Below are 16,589 nucleotides of genomic sequence, written 5' to 3' on the forward strand. Positions count from 1 at the left end.
ACCATCCAATCGCGGTGTTCTGCAATGCAAGCCTTTCTTATTTGTATCTTGACATTCAATTTATCCCCAAGAGAATAATTGAATCCTTTTTCGTGCTCAACCTGAAATGTTCCTGATTACATCGGGGGGTGGGGGGGGGAATAAAAACTACACAAACATTTCACTCGGTTAACTTGTTCAATCTGTTCCTCTAGGACCAAACGTCAAATGATAGTGCAGTTTCTGGAAAATATATCCCTCCACAGTTACGTAAATTGTCTGAAACGATGACTGCAAAAAAGAAAGAAGAACTTGCAAGACTAAGGAAGACAGTCAAAGGACTTCTGAATAGGTACTAATATGAAAGCTTTGTGGTGGTGCATTAATTCAGGATAGAATTTTTGGAAATAAAAAATGTTTCTGTAAATCTTTTCATTTTAAGGCAAACTAGCAATATAAAGTCAGAGTTGAACAGCACGGAACCAGGCGCTTCACCTCAATCCCCTCATGCTGACTAAGATGCCTATTTACACTAATGCTATTTTCCTACATTTGGCCCAAATCCCTCTTTCTATTCATGTATCTATCCAAATACTTTTTAAACACTGTTTATACTTCCCTCTAGCACAACCTCAGACAGCTTATTCCATATGCCAACCAGCCATGGTGTGAAAAAATTGTCATTCAGGTCTCCTTTAAATATTTACCCAGTCACCTTAAACCCATGACCTCTAGTTTTAGACACCTTCACCTGTGGTGTAATGCTGACTATCTATGTCCTTCATATTTTGCTAGTAGTACACACCTAATAGTCTTACTGTCAACAGTTTCCTTAGTAACATCAGAAAACACGATCGGGTTTGTAAGGCAGGATTTCCCATGCACAAAACCATGTTGACTTGCTATCATCAGTTCTTTGTCGGCAATCTCCTCCCTTGCTTCAAGCGTTCTAATTGAGATCAAACGTGCATATGGAATTGTATGCAAAATCCATTTGAGAATATGGAAGGATAATAGTTTCTAAAGGCCAGAAACCTGGAAATAATTTAGGTAAAAGTGATTTAACAGTTCAAGTTCAGACTATGACCTTTGCTAATTCTAGAGATGCTATCTGAATGGTTAAGAGTTTTGAACAATTTCTGTTTTTGAGGTTAATGTTGAGGTTTTTAAGGTTGATGTACATTGCATAGATCCACGCCAACCAAGATGTTCATCTGACAGGTGTAGGATGGACTGCAGATGCTGATTTAAACCTAAGATAACGCAAAGCTGGAGTAACTCCAGGCCAGACAGCATCTCTGGAGAAAAGGAATTGGTGACAATTCGGGTCGAGACCCTTCTCAAAGAAGGGTCTCGACCAGAAACATCACCTCTTCCTTTTCTCCAGAGATGCTGTCTGACCCGCTGAGTTACTGCAGCTTTGTGTGTCCATCTGACTTAGTCCCATTTGCTAGCATTTGGCCCATTACTTTAAAAAATTTCCTCTCTTACCTTCAATCTCCGTGCCCTAATTTTGGACCCCCCTACCCTGGGGGAAAAAGACTGTCCGTTCACCTTATCTACACCCTTCATGATTTTACATATCTCTATAAGGTCACCCCTCAGCCTCCTATGCTCTAGGGAAAGACAGTCCCAGCCTCTCTTTTGAACCCAAACACTCCAGTCCTTAATATCCTGTGAACCTTTTCTGCATTCTTTCCGGCATATTGACATCTATCCATTGACCAGAACTGCACTCTGTAGTCTCACCAATGACTTGTACAGGTGTAACACGACTTCCCAACTCCCGTATTTAATGCCGTGACTAATGAGGACAAATGTGCCAAATGCCACCTTCACCATCCTGACTACCAATGTTGCACATTCAGGGAACTATATGCTTGTACCCTTGGGTACTGTTCTGCAATGCTCTCCAATGGTCCATTTACTGTTTAAGCCTTTCCCTAGTTTAACTTGCCTAAATGTACTTGTCCAAATTAAATTCCATTTGTCATTTGTTGTCCCACTTCCCCAGTTAATCTAGACACCATTGTAATCTCCGATTACCTTCTTTCCTGTTCTCTATGTCACCAACGTTGGTGTCATCCACAAACTTACTTATTAAAGTAATGACAAATTGTGGACCCAGCACTCATTTCTGCGGCACACCACTGGTCACAGAACTCCAGTCTGAATAACAACCCACTGTTATTATTCTCTGACTCCTTTCACTGTCAATTTTGAATCTAATGGCCAACTCATCCAGGATCCCATGTGATCTAACTTTGGTATCAAGGTACCATGCAGGTCATTGTCAAAGGCCTTACTCAAATTCATTTAAACAATGTTTATCACCCTGCCCTCGGCATGGTGGCGCAGCGGTAGAGTTGCTGCTGGAGACCTGGGTTCAATCCCGACTTCGGGTGCTGACTGTATGGAGTTTGTACGTTCTCCCTGTGACTGCGTGGGTTTTCTGAGAGATCCTCTGTTTACTCCCACACTCCAATGGCTTACAGCTTTGTAGGTTAATTGGCTTGGTGTAAGTGTAAATTGTCCCCAGTAATAGGATAGTGTTAATGTGCGGGGATCGCTGGTCGGTGCGGACTCGGTGGGCCGAAGGGCCTGTTTCCGAACTGTATCTCTAAACTAAACTAAAACTAAACTAAATACTATTCGTCACCTCATGAAAAATAGCCCAACCAAATTCACGAGACACAATTTCTCATGGATAAAGCCAGACTGAATGTCCCTAATCGAAGTTAGACACAAAATGCTGGAGTAACTCAGGGGGACAGGCAGCATCTCTGGAGAGAAGGAATGGATGATATTTTGGGTCGAATCTCTTCTTCAGACTGATGGCACCGTGCCACCAATCCCTAATCAATCCTTGCCTTTTTAAATGCTGGTGATTCCTGTCCTTTGAATCACCTTCAGTAATTTTCCCACCACTAATGTTAAACTCACTGGGCTGTAGTTCATTGGTTTGTCCTTACAGCCCTTTTTAAATAGTGGCACAACATTAGCCAATCTCCGGTCTTCCATTATCTCTTGCGAGGCCAAAGATGATGCAGTTATCTCTGCCATGGGCCCTGAAATTTTTCCATGGCTTCCCAAATTTCCCTAGGATACTCTTGATCGAGCTCTGGGGATTAATCCAACTTAATATGTCTTAAGACTGTCGGCACCTCCTCTTTTCTAATGCGGGTATATTCCAATGTATCATTGTTCATTTCCCTTAATTCCGTGGCCTCCATGACTGAGCAGAAGTCATATCAAAATAATTTAAAGCAGTGGTTAGAGTGTATCTACTGCAATTAGAGCTGCTTTGGCCACCACAGTATTGAAACTGCAGGATAGATTTACCAGAATGATACCCGAGTTGTAAGTGTTAAATACATAATAAAATCAGTAAATTGTATGCATATTCAATTGTATTGATATTTATAAGTATGCCACCTTGTGTGTATTAAATAATCTGATTATTGCTTTCAGACTGAGTGAACCTAACATGGCTTCCATTAGTGGCCAGCTTGAAGAATTTTACATGGCAAATAGTCGTAAAGACATGAATGAGACACTGACTGATGTTCTCCTAACAGCCTGTGTCACACCAGCCTTGATGCCAAACAGGCTGATGATGGAACATGTTCTGCTGGTTAGCATTCTTCATCACAATGTTGGAATTGAGGTAACTCCATTATTCAAATATTTTTATCAAATTGTTCCATGAATTGTTCTTTTCTGTTGTTGGTATTTTTTTTAGCCACTTAGTTATCTGGCAGCAAATCTATATAGTTGAAAACAAATTGTTAAAAATTATATTATAGTTCGTAGAACAAATACAGACATTTTGTTTTGGCTCGAAGTTTAAACTGGTGACAAGTCTATCTATTTTTTTTCTTCACTATTATTGAGAAAGAGCTTTTGCAGCTTATTAAAAACAGCTTTCCAGATTTAATAAAGCCATGGCATATTTTGTAACCTTGTGCGTTTACTTCAGTGGGTGTGGAAGGCTTAATCAACGGTGAAAAACTCTCTATATGCCAAGAGATAGTATACATTTCAGTTTTGAAGTCATTGTTACTCATGTCTGGTTAAACTAGTATTGAATGACATTAAATAAGAATAACATTTGGAAAGCCAATTGGTTGTTAATTTGTCCAAATTCTATGTTTTCTCATTCTCAGGGTCTCATTCAAAATTATGCATTTGTTTCTAGCTTTCTAACTCAAGGTATATGAGATGCATGTAGTCTCAAATGAAGTGACAAACTAAGCTGTACAGTTGAAAATGATTAATCAGGAAGATATGATTTTGACTGGCACCTCACTGCAGCATTGAAGGACTATGCCATATTTTTGAACAAGATCTTTAATCTAGAACTTATCTGCCTACTCATGGATAATAGTAAATTCAGCATCAATAAAGAAAAGCACACCAGTTCTCTTGGTATCCTGTTCAACCTTTATTCGTGAATTTGCATGTATCATCAGTCACTTATTTATTTATTGTTCCTGAGAATATTATCTGCTTATTGGTTATTGTTTCTTATTGAATAACGATTACTGCCCAATTGAAATGCAAAAAGCAAACTGCTGCTGGTGGTTGAGTCGCAAATATAGGGCAGGGTGGAGGAGGAGTTGTCGATGTTTTGGATCAAAACCCTGCATCAGGACTGGAGGGGGAAGATTGCTTGGCTTATAGCTCCCCTCTCTACTCTCAGTCCTAATGTAGAGTCTCAACCCGAAACATCAACAATTCCTAAGCCCCTCCCCCACAGATGTTCAAACCCCACTAGTTATCTAGCAGTTTTGGATTTTTTTGCTCCAGATTCCAGCATCTGCAGAAACTTTTAAATACTTTGTTGTCATAAAGTGCTTTGGGTTATGTGGAGGTTGTGACGGTCATCATGTTTTAACCCATCATTGGACTGTACTTTGCTCTAATTATTACATATTAGAATTATTGGTATAAGATTATTGCCTTTTGTTTTGCAGGTTGGAGCACATGTTTTGGAAACAGTGGTGAAGCGATTTGAAGAATACTCTCGAAGTGTCAATGAAGGAAAGGAATGTGATAATCTACTGAATTTGATTGCACATTTTTACAACTTTCACATGATACACTCCGTGTTGGTGTTTGATATTTTAAGAAAACTTGCCAACAGCTTCAAAGAGAAGGACATTGAGTTAACACTTTTTTTACTGAAGCATGTGGGATTTGCTCTTCGGAAAGATGATGCTGTGACATTGAGAGAATTCATCATGGAGGCTCAAAGGAAGATTAACAATGATGGTAAACAGTTTCATGACCAGACCCGGGTAAGAATTATTTCAAATTTTAGTCATAGTCCATTAAAGGACAGGGAATCAAAAATTGGGTTAAAATGGTACCGAGTTGTGATGTGAAATCGAATTATATGCCAAACTCTGAATTTCCTTATTGAAGTTCCTAATTAATTTATAGATTGAGGAACTGATGGAGTCAAAGAGCTATCGAGCCGGGAAACGGCTCTTCAGCCCCAACCAAGCTAATCTTACATGCCTGTGCCCGACCCATATCCCTCCAAACCTTTCCTATCCAAGTACCTCTGAGTGCCTCCTTAATGCCATTTTTTTACCTGCCTTTCCCACTTCCTCTGGCAGCTCATTCCATATCCCTGCCACCCTCTGTGTGAAAATGGTACCCCTCAGGTTCCTTTTAAATCTTTCCCCACTTACCTTAAATCTCTGCCCTCTAGTTTTAGACCTCTTCTACCCTAGGCAGATAACTGTGGCTATTCACCTCATCCAGACTTCTCACGATTTTATATACCTCTTTAAGGACACCCCTTGGGCTCCTGTACTCCCGGGGGGAAAAAAGCCCATTATATCTAGTTTCCACTTGTAACTCAAACTCTTTAGACGAGGTAACATTCTCATAAATATTTTTTTGCACCATTTCCAGTTTAATGGCGTCCTTCGGGTACCAGAACTGTGTAAAATACTTCAAATGTGGACGTGCCAATGTCTTGTACATCTATAGCAAGGATTGTCCCAATTCCTGTACACTATACCTTGACCCATGAAGGCAAGCATGCCAAACACCTTTGTCATAACCCTGTCAACCTATTTGCCATTTTCATGGAACTATGTACATACTCCTCAGTATCTTCAACACTCTTCAGAGCCCTGTCAGTTACTGTGCAAGTCGTGCCCAGGTTTGTCTTACCAAAATGCAACATCTCACATTTGTCTGAATAAACCCCAGCTGCCATTCCTCAGACATGGAAACAGACCCTTTGGCCTAACTTGCCCATGTGACCAAGATGTTCCCTCTACCCCAGTCCCACCTGCCCTCATTTGGCCCATATTCCTCTAAACCTTTCCTATCCATTACCTATCCAAATGTCTTTTGGTTGATCAAGATCCCATTGTAATCATAATCACCTTCACTCTCCGATACCACCAATTTTGTTCTCATCAGCAAATTTACTAACCATGCCACCAGCATTAACATTCAAATTGTTTATATAACAAATAACAGTGGCTCTTGCACAGATTGCAGCGGCACACTGCTTGCTAAAGGCCTCCAGTATGAAATTTAACCATCTGCCACCACATTCTGTCTCTTACCTTCAAGTCAATTTTCTATACGATTAGCTAGTTTGCCATGGATTCCATGTGATCACCTTCCATACCAGCCAACAATGAGATACCTGCACCACTTTCTCAAAATAGCCCAATGTCCCTTGATTCCTTTAATATCCAAAAATCGTCTAATCTTGGTTTTGACAATACTGAGCCCGAGCTCTCTTGGGTAGAGAATTTCCAATATTCTCTGATCGTGGGCGAAGAAATATTTTCTTGTCTCAATCTTGAACCTCAACCCTACCTTCCCATCTGTCCCTCTAACTCCATTCCAGGAATCAACCTTCATACCTTCATTGGACTCCCTGCTTTGTAAGTTTATCCTTCAATAGGCAGACCATACATGCACATTGCTTTTAAGATGCTATTTACTTGTGTTGTCTTAGAATAAAGTGGGAGACAATCACGTCACAAATCTGTGGAGTTCAAGTGAATAAGGGTTTAGTCAACCTTTTGGCATACCAAAGTCTTTCTAATTGACAGTAATTATGTTTATTTCTTGCCTCTCTGAGTAGGATTGCATCTCAACCATTGACTCAGATATGTTCCATTTATGGTTGTTCTTGCCTTATAGGCTCCAGCAGATGTTTCTCCCTCCACCTCATTATCTTCTATTGTAACTCATCATTAACTTCATCAAAAAACAAAGGATTTGAGAAACTCTTTGGGTCAGGCAACATCTGTGGAGAGAATGGATAGATGACATTTCATGTCAGGACCCTTCAGACTGAAGAAGGGATCAAATGTGAAATGTTTCCTGTCCATTTCCTCCACAGATATGATCTGACCCACTGAATTCCTCCTGTACTCTTTTTTTTTTGCTGAAGATTCCAGCTTCTGTAGTCTCTTGTGTCTTCATTAACTTTATCTCTTCTTCATTGTCCTTGCACCATGAATTAACCTGTTTATGTCTAGCATTGCCAATGCTTAATGTCTTTGACATTGCATTTCACACAATGCCATAATTATTGTTTGACTTGCAGGTTGAATGTCATCAACTTTACCCCCATGGTAATTTTCAATGATTCATGTTTGTGCACCTGGAACACTGAATACTAACACCTTTCCTTTGCCAATTGTCTTTTTTTTTAAAGCTCACTTTTTGGTTTTTCAACCAAAGTTGATGGTCTTGCCTTTATGTAATATTCCATCTGCCATTTCCTTGCCCTCTCTATCCTTTTAGAACATAGAAAAGTACAGCACAGGAACAGGCCCTTCGCTCCATTCTGCCTATGCTGAACAAAATACCAAGATAAATTAATCTCATGCTTTCACATCATCCATACCCCTCCATTTCCAGCATTTCCATGTCAAGATGCTGAAAATCTACTTGAACTTCTGGAGCCCAAAGTAATGAAAGAATTGCAATTTATATCTGAATACATTTTGTTAGTAATGTGGTGGGAAAATGTGTCAATGGTGTGCATCGGAAATCTGATGCTCAGGTTCAAGTTCAATTCAGAAAAACAGCATGGAAACCCTTCATACCACCAGTCTTCACCGACCATTGATCACTGGCACACTGTTTCCTTGCTATCCCACTTTCGCATCTAAATGCAAGCGGCAATTTACAGAATCCAAACCTACAAACCTGCATGTCTTTGAGATGTTTAAGGAAATCGGAGCACCCAGAGAAAACACACGGTCACTGGGAAAATGTGCAAACTCCACCGGAGGTCAGGATCAAACCTGGGTCTCTGACGCTGTGAGGCAGCAGCTCTAGTTAGTGTCGATCACAGATAATGGAGATTTTTGCTGAAATAGCTGGATGGAATCGCTCTAGTTCATTCTGTCGATGATACAAACTGTAGCCATGGCATGCCAATCATCAATGGAGAATTCTTAGGGTGAAGTGGCTGCTTTGTCTTAGATTCAAACTTGCCAAGTTTTCTTACAGCTCAACTGAGACAAGTCAAGTATATTCTTTTGTTTTTTTGTCCAGCTTTGTAACTAACAGAGAGGATTAGGAAAATTCCTTGGTGAGTCGCAACACAAAATTCTGAAATTCCAATCTCCAGTAGCCACAGCTTTAATGGCTAATCTACTTGATTTTCTAATCTACAACCACATATGAATGATGCAGTAGTGTCGTGGTTCAATTACTAGCAACGCAGAGCACACTAACACCTGGCATTACCAAGAGAGGTAATGCTAAACAAATATTGCCTGTTAGCAGCGATGGTGATTCCTTCTATTGCTTATTGATTATGAGTAAGATGATAGGGTGAATGCCAGGAAATGGGGTACTGAGCGTCTGGCATACATCATCCTGACAAAGATGATATAAACTATATCCGTGGTATGCTGGTCATCAATGGAGGATATTTAGGGTAAAGCATATGTTAATCTTAAAAAGGAATTCCAGAAGAAAGTTGCTCCCCAGATTGCTAGGCAGGGGATTGAATGGGTCCTAACGGAGATTCCAACCTACAGACATTACAACAGAGATTACTACAGACATTCTTCCTTCAATGCCCTCTTAACTACTTACTTTAAACCTATGTTACCTCTGGTACCTACTTTAAACCTATGTTGGAACTTTTGATTATGGGCAGAAAGATTCTTACTGTTTACTCTATCGCTTTAATAATCTTGTCTAACTTTATCGAGTCCCTTCTGCACCTCTGCTCCAAATAATGCAAAGCCAGTCTATCTAGTCTTGTCTCATAACTGAAACTCGCCATCTCAGGCAGCATCTGGGTGAATCTCCTCAACACCCTCTCCCTTGCATCAACTTTCTTCCTATCATGTGATGGCACCCATTACACACACGACTCCAGCTGTGGCATCATCAATTTTTGTAAAGTTGTACCTTAGCCTCCATGCTCTTGCGTTCTTTGTCCTGGCTATTGAAGGCAAATAGGCAAATCTGATCTACCTCTGCTGCCACCTGCAGGGATTCTTTGACTTCTTCATCTAGGCTCCACTGTTCATCAATACCCCCTCAGACCCTACCATTCACTGTGTATGTCCTATCTTTATTAATGCTCGCAAGTGCATCACCCTGCATCTAACAGGATTATATTTCAAACATACATTTTTCAGAGGTAATATGATATTTAGAGACATAGAATGAAACGGCGTGGAAATAGGCCCTTTGGCCCAACTTACCCACGCTGACCAACATGCCCCATCTGCACTTGTCCCACCTACCTGCTTTTGGCCCATATTCATTCAGTAGCTTAAATCTATCTTCCTCACCATTAATAACAATGCCAAATTTTCTGTCATCTGCTAACATACTAATCACACCTCCAACATTGCGAATGGAAAGACCAAATAGTATGGGCTCAGCACTGATCCCTGTGGAATACCATTGATTACAGACTAATAAACAAAAAGCATCCCTCACCATTATCCTCTTCCTATTGCCACGCCAATTTTGGATCCAATCTCCCAGCTAATCTTCGATCCCATGGGCTCTGACATGTTGGACCAGCTTTCCATGTAGAATCTGGTCAAAAGACCTTTGATGACCATGTGGATGACTTCAACCACATTGCCTATAACAAACTGAAAAGGGTACAGAGAAGATTTACGACTATGTTGCCAGGACTCGAGGGCTTGGTTTCTCAGGAAAAGTTGAATAGGCTGGAACTTTATTCCTTGGGCGTGCAAGAGGATGAGGGGTGATCTTTGGAGGTGTGCAAAAACATAAGATGAATAAATTGGATAAATGCAGTCCTTTTTCCCAGAGTAGGCGACTAAAGAACCAGAGGGCAGAGGTTTAAGATGAAAGTGGCGGAAGATTTAATAGGAATCTGAGGGGTAACTTTTTTACGCAAAGGTGGTGGGTGTATGGAATGAGCTGCCAGAGGAGGTAGTTGAAGCAGGTACTATCTCAATGTTTAAGAAACATTTGGACAGGTGCATGGATAGGAAGGTTTAGAGGGATATGGGCCAAATACAGACAGATGGGATTAGTGTAGGTGGGACATGTTGGTCGGCGTGGGTAAGTTGGGCCGAAGGGCCTGTTTCCACACTATCATTCTAAGACTCTTAATATCGTGTGTTACCTCTGAAAAAATCTGTCATATTGGTCAGACTGTATACAGAACCATGCTGACTATCTTTGATTAATCCTTGACTTTCCAAGTGTAAATTAATCCTGCCTCGTTTTTTTCGTAATATCACCTACCATTGACATTAAAGTCACAATACTGTAATTACTTGGCTCATCTTTGCTATCTTTCATAACCAAAGCTAGCACGTTTACTGTGCTCTATTCCAAACTGGAATGTACTGCCTGAGTGGGTGGTAAAGGAGTTGAGTACTTCACAACATTTAAATAGTATATAGCCAAGCATTTGAATTGCTAATGCATAGAAGGCGATTGACCAAGTACTTATAAATGAGGTTAGTATACGTGGTGGTCGTGCAGCCAGTTTATGTACAGAATGACTCTCTGACCCTTTCTGATGAGCACTTTGCTGAGGAGAACAGGTCCCGATTCTATCTAGTCTAGGCACCCCCCAAAATTTTTTATACATCTCAATTATGTCTTCCCTGAGCCTCATCTGTTTCAGAGCGATAACCACAGCTTTTTCTTCTCATGAAGTCTCTGCATTCTCTCCAGTACAGCAGCAACTTTTTAATTTGCGCATCTCCATTAAATTCTGTGGGCTTTTTCTTTTCTAACCTACCATGAGGAACCCTGTTTTAAAAAAACCTGCAAAAATCCGCATAGATGACATCAAATGCAAATAAAAGCTGAATTAGCTGGAAGTACTCAGCAGACAAATAGCATCTGTGAAGAGCACCAAAACCATCAGAATGATAATGAGGGGAACTGGGATAAAATCCAGCTCATTTATAACCACTTCAGTGGTATCATGATTATGAGTGAATATTAGGTAAATGAGGTTGATAACTAGCAATTTTGTCAAGCATTTGGTAGTGAAAATTGGTTGGACTGCATGTAAAGTTTTTTTGCATGTACTTTGGATTCAGCCAAATGAAAGCCTTTTGCAGCCCATTGCTTACCTGTAACTTATTTTCCTATTCCAGGTTCGTTTTATGCTCGAAATCATGTTAGCACTGAAGAATAATGACATGCGAAAAATCCCAGGTTATGATCCTGAACCGGTGGAAAGATTTCGAAAGCTCCAGAGGAGTCTGGTAATGTCACAATCTTGTTAAATGCTACTTTTCAAAAAAGCGCAATAAATTCATTCTGCTAATAAGTGGAAGCATGCTGGGAGGTTTCTCTAATTATGGTTTTAATTATAGACTATAATGAATGCTTGTCTGGGTATCTGCATACAGCACCTCTTCTACTTGATTGTTTTCCTCTTCAAGTAACAGAATCATCCAAAAAATAAGCTTAGATGGGGCATCTTGATCATCAAGGGCGAGTTGGGCTGAAAAGCTTATTTCCATGCTGTGTGACTAGCGGTCTTGCCAGAGATTTGATAGTGAAATTGGTTGGGCTGTGGATAATTAAGTTCTTTTTTTGTTGCGTGTACTTTGGATTCAGCCAAATAAATTCCATCCTCCCATCTACATGACTCGACCGGATTTGATATCTCCATCATGCCACCATTTCTTTCAATCCCGTCTAAATCTCTTTGTTGCCAGGCTGCTTCTCTGGTACACAACACTGGATGTGTCACATTTGTTTTCAATTAAACATGGAAAGCACCATTGTAATTATCTTAGCCACCATCAGAAGTTTTTTCCCATCTCTCTCACAGTCCAGCTGAACTATTCACAACTCCAACATCGTACAAAGTTTTGAATTAAGCTTCCAATCATGTATCCACTCCATTATAAAGAATCATAGTCACAAACCACAGATACCGCCCCTTTGGCTGACTGGGACTCTGACCATCATACACCTATCTCCATTAATCCTATTTTCCATATGGCGTGTAATCCTCAACATGATACTGTTTCAGTTACTCATCTAAATACATTTTCAGATGTAGTCAATTAATAATTTTAAAGCAGAAATTGGCAGATTCTTGATCAGTAAGAGTGTCAGGTGTTATGGGGAGAAGGCAGGAGAATAGGGTTGAGAGGAAGGATAGATCAGCCACGATTGAATGGCAGAGTGGATGGGTCGAATGGCCTGATTCATGAGAGGAATAGATCGGGTAGATGTACAGTCTCTTGCCCAGAGTAGGTTAAAGAGAGTGCCAGAATACATGGGTTTAAGGTGAAGGGGAAAAGATTTAAGAGGAATCTGAGGGGAACTTGTTCACACAAAGGGTGGTGGGTGGATGGAACAAGCTGCCAGAGGTGGTAGTTGAGGCTGGGACTGTCCCAACATTTAAGAAAAAGTTAGACAGTTACATGGAAGGACAGGTTTGGAAGGGTATGGACCAAACGCAGGCAGGTGGGACTAGTGTTGCTGGGACAGTTGGCTGGTGTGGGTAAGCTGGGCCGAAGGACATGTTTCCACGCTGTATAATCTGCTCCCATAACTTATGAACTTTATCCTAAACCTATGCCTAGTGTTAGACATTTCCACCCTGGGGGGAAAAATGTTCTGACTGTCTACCCTATTTATGCCTCAACATCTTTTCTCGACAGCTCTTAAAATGTTGCAGTACTCACTTAATGATTGCACTGGAGTGCTCAACCTGGTTTTGTTCTCCAGTCACTTGTGTAGGATTGGAAGCTGCAACCTTTGACTCTTTTAAATGTTGTTTAGAATCACAAACGACAAAGAAGACTGGAGATGCAGATAGTGGAGTTTGGAGTGACATGTCCTCACTTTAAGAAATAGTCGCCTTTGATGTTCATTTCATTTTTCACGTTTCACATTTCAGCCCAACGATTTCTCTCGCGCAATTACATTTCTACTTCCCTCAACATTTAGCTTTTTCCTCCAAATTTAATATTCTTTTACGTTTATTTCCTTGGAGGTCTCCGAACAGGCTAATTGCATATTTTGTCTGTCTATCTAGACACAGGATCTTTAAATTTAAAGCTACTATTCTCAGTCAATGTTTCAGCTAACTTTCCATATTTGCAAACCATCAATCAGGAAGGCCCTGAAAAATGTTGGAAGGAATTGCAGATCCTGGTTTACACTGAAGATAGATAGACACAAAATGCTGGAGTAGGATCTCGACCCGAAACGTCACCCATTCCTTCTATCCAGTGATGCTGCCTGACCCGCTGAATTACTCCAGCATTTTGTGTCTATCGTCGGTCCTGAAAGATGTCTGTTGGTGCAGTGCCACAAGGTGGCAGCGTCGCATGGTCAGAGTAATTCACAAAAATTGACAATATCAATTTTTGCTTTTAGGTTTGGTTGCACTGAAATGTATTTGTAATGGAAATCAATCATAAAAATAATTGTTTTCAGACATATCTGTCAATGAAAATAAATATTGACAATTTTTCCCTATTCTAAAATTGAAATGTTTGTTTCATGTCTGAATTGATTTCAGAAATTTTAATTTATAGCTTAGTGTTTGCATCTTCTTCCTTATCATTTGTGTTCTGTAGTGTTTTGTCATGCCCTTCCTGATGTGTAACCTATATTTAAATATGGTTTCAAATCATATTTATGATACGAGAATTTGAATTCAAGAGATTTAATGGATCCTGGTGAGACAGTATCTGTAATATTATGCGAAAGGCTAGCTTCCCTACCCAAGGAAGCATGTACTTGTAATACAGGGAGTGATCAAAGGATGACCAGATACATTTATGAGATGGAGTGTATTTCCATTGAAGAAGCATTTGAATAGGAAGAGTTAAATAGCAAGCCCAATCTGAAAAAGGGTCCCAACCAGCAATATTGCGCAGTCACAGAATGCTGCCTGACTTGCTGGGTTCCTCCAGCACTTTGTTCAGCACTCCAGCATCTGCGGTTGCTTGTGATTCCTTAAATAGAAGGGGTCTGTTCTCTGGAGTTTGGAAGAATGTGAGATGATCTCACATGATGACCTCACCAACCAACCACAGTATGTGAGGACAAAGGACCTGGTATTGGACAGGGTGGTCTGCAGCACTGGGGTTCCGCAGGGAACAGTGCTAGTGCCATTCTTGTTCACCCTGTACACTGCGGACTTCAGGCACAGCTCTGCAGACTCCTATCTACAGAAGTTCTTTGACAACTCTGCCATCGTCGGCCTCATCACGGGCGACGAGGACAGGGCGTACGGAGAACTGATCAAGGAGATTGTGGACTGGTGCCAGCGGAACTGCCTCCGGATCAACGCGGGGAAAACCAGAGAGATGGTGGTAGATTTCCGCAGGCGCAACCAGGTCCACCCAACACCGGTGAACATCCAGGGAATGGACATCGAGAGGGTGGATTCTTATAAGTGCCTGGGTGTCTACCTCAACAATAAACTGGACTGGACTGAAAACACCGATGCGCTATACAGAAAGGGCCAGAGCAGGCTTTATCTGCTAAGGAGACTCTGGTCCTTTGGAGTGCAGGGGGCACTCCTAAGGACTTTCTACAACACGGTGGTTGCATCGGCCATCTTCTATGGAGTGGTCTGCTGGAGCAGCAGCATCTCAGCTGCAGAAGGGAAGAGACTCGACAAGCTGGTCAGGAAGGCCAGCTCTGTCCTGGGTTGCCCCCTTGACTCAGTGCAGATGGTGGGAGAGAAGAGGATGATGGCAAAGCTAACATCAGTGCTGGACAACGACTCCCACCCCATGCAGGACACTGTCACTGCACTGAGTAGCTCCGTCAGTGACAGACTCCTTCACCCCAAGTGCGTGAAGGAGAGATATAGGAGGTCCTTCCCGCTGCTGTGAGACTGCACAACCAGCACTGCTCCCAGCAGACGAGTCAACAATAACAGCTAAGAACACACAGAAAACTGATGACAATTTATGTATCTTTTATTTATAATGAATGATCTCTTGCTCTCTTGCTATCCACTTTGCTGCTGTAACACTGTAAATTTCCCCGGTGTGGGACGAATAAAGGAATATATTATTATTATTATTAAACAAGACTATTTTGGGGATTTGAATGGCTGTGTACATGGTTGATGATTCCCGAGGCTAGAGTATCTACAACTGGATATCCACAATCCCAAAATAAGATGTGAGCCATTCAGGACAGAGGCAAGGAGAATTTTTTTCACCCTGAGGGTGCTGAATCTTTGAAATTCTCTACCCAAAAGATCTGTAGGGGTTCAGTGACTGACTGTCTTTAAGACCAAGATCAATAAACGTTTAGACAAAGGATATCAAGGAATATTGTATTAGAACAGAAATGTGGCACTGACTTAAAAAAATCAACCATGATATTATTAAATGTCAGACCTGATGCAGTGGCACAAATAGCCTTGTGTGCATCTGTTTCTTATGTTATTTTTAAATCTCAGCTTCTTTTGCTTCCATCTCTATAAGATCAGTTGAAGTCTGAAGAAGTGCACCAACCCAAAACATCACCTATTCATGTTCTCCGAGGATGCTGTCTGGCCTATTGAGTTTGCTCCAGCACTCTGTGTCCTTTTCTGTAAACCAGCATCTCAATGGTTCAGTGGTTCTTTATGATCACATGTGCAGACGTACAGTGAGATACAGTTCCTTGTTTCTACTACTCATGGTTTGATGGACTACATAGAATCTTTACTTGAATTCTGAATTACTGAAAATCAATTTCCCAGTTTTGTCAGGACTATTGCATTTCTTCACGATTTTCATAAATACAGGGCTGTTTGGCCTTTGTTTCCATTCAGTATTATAAAAATACATTTATCAGCTTCCAGTGCCTGCCCTGTTTTTCACAGGACAAGTGTGGATAACAAATACAAGGAACTGCAGATTCTGGTTTACACAAAAGGGTACAAAGTGCTAGGATAACTCAATGTGTCAGGCAGCATCTCTGGAGAACATAGGTAATGTTTCAGGTCGGGAAATGTCACCTATACGTGTTCTCCAGAGATGCTGAGCTACTCCAGTACTTTTGTGGATGCTAAATGTCATTTTGTTGGTGGTATTTTTGCCATTCCAGCAAAAATATTTGTAAATTTATATGATAGTAATGCAGTTCTCTTATGGGTGGTATGTTGAAATATG

The 16,589-nt window shown here is 40.9% G+C and overlaps 1 protein-coding gene across 2 annotated transcripts in view; it reads left to right on the top strand.

Moving 5' to 3' along the window:
• Positions 1-16,589, top strand: part of nom1 (nucleolar protein with MIF4G domain 1) — a 58,550-nt gene that overhangs the window by 6,481 nt on the left and 35,480 nt on the right. For both annotated transcript variants that reach the window (XM_078424844.1, XM_078424852.1), the window contains exons 2-5: positions 195-331; positions 3,451-3,646; positions 4,956-5,279; positions 11,595-11,705. In XM_078424844.1, coding sequence (XP_078280970.1) covers positions 195-331; positions 3,451-3,646; positions 4,956-5,279; positions 11,595-11,705 — 768 coding nt within the window. The remainder of the gene's footprint in view (positions 1-194; positions 332-3,450; positions 3,647-4,955; positions 5,280-11,594; positions 11,706-16,589) is intronic.

The sequence above is a fragment of the Rhinoraja longicauda genome, chromosome 2, assembly GCF_053455715.1.
Source record: "Rhinoraja longicauda isolate Sanriku21f chromosome 2, sRhiLon1.1, whole genome shotgun sequence".
Taxonomy (NCBI): Eukaryota; Metazoa; Chordata; class Chondrichthyes; order Rajiformes; family Arhynchobatidae; genus Rhinoraja; species Rhinoraja longicauda.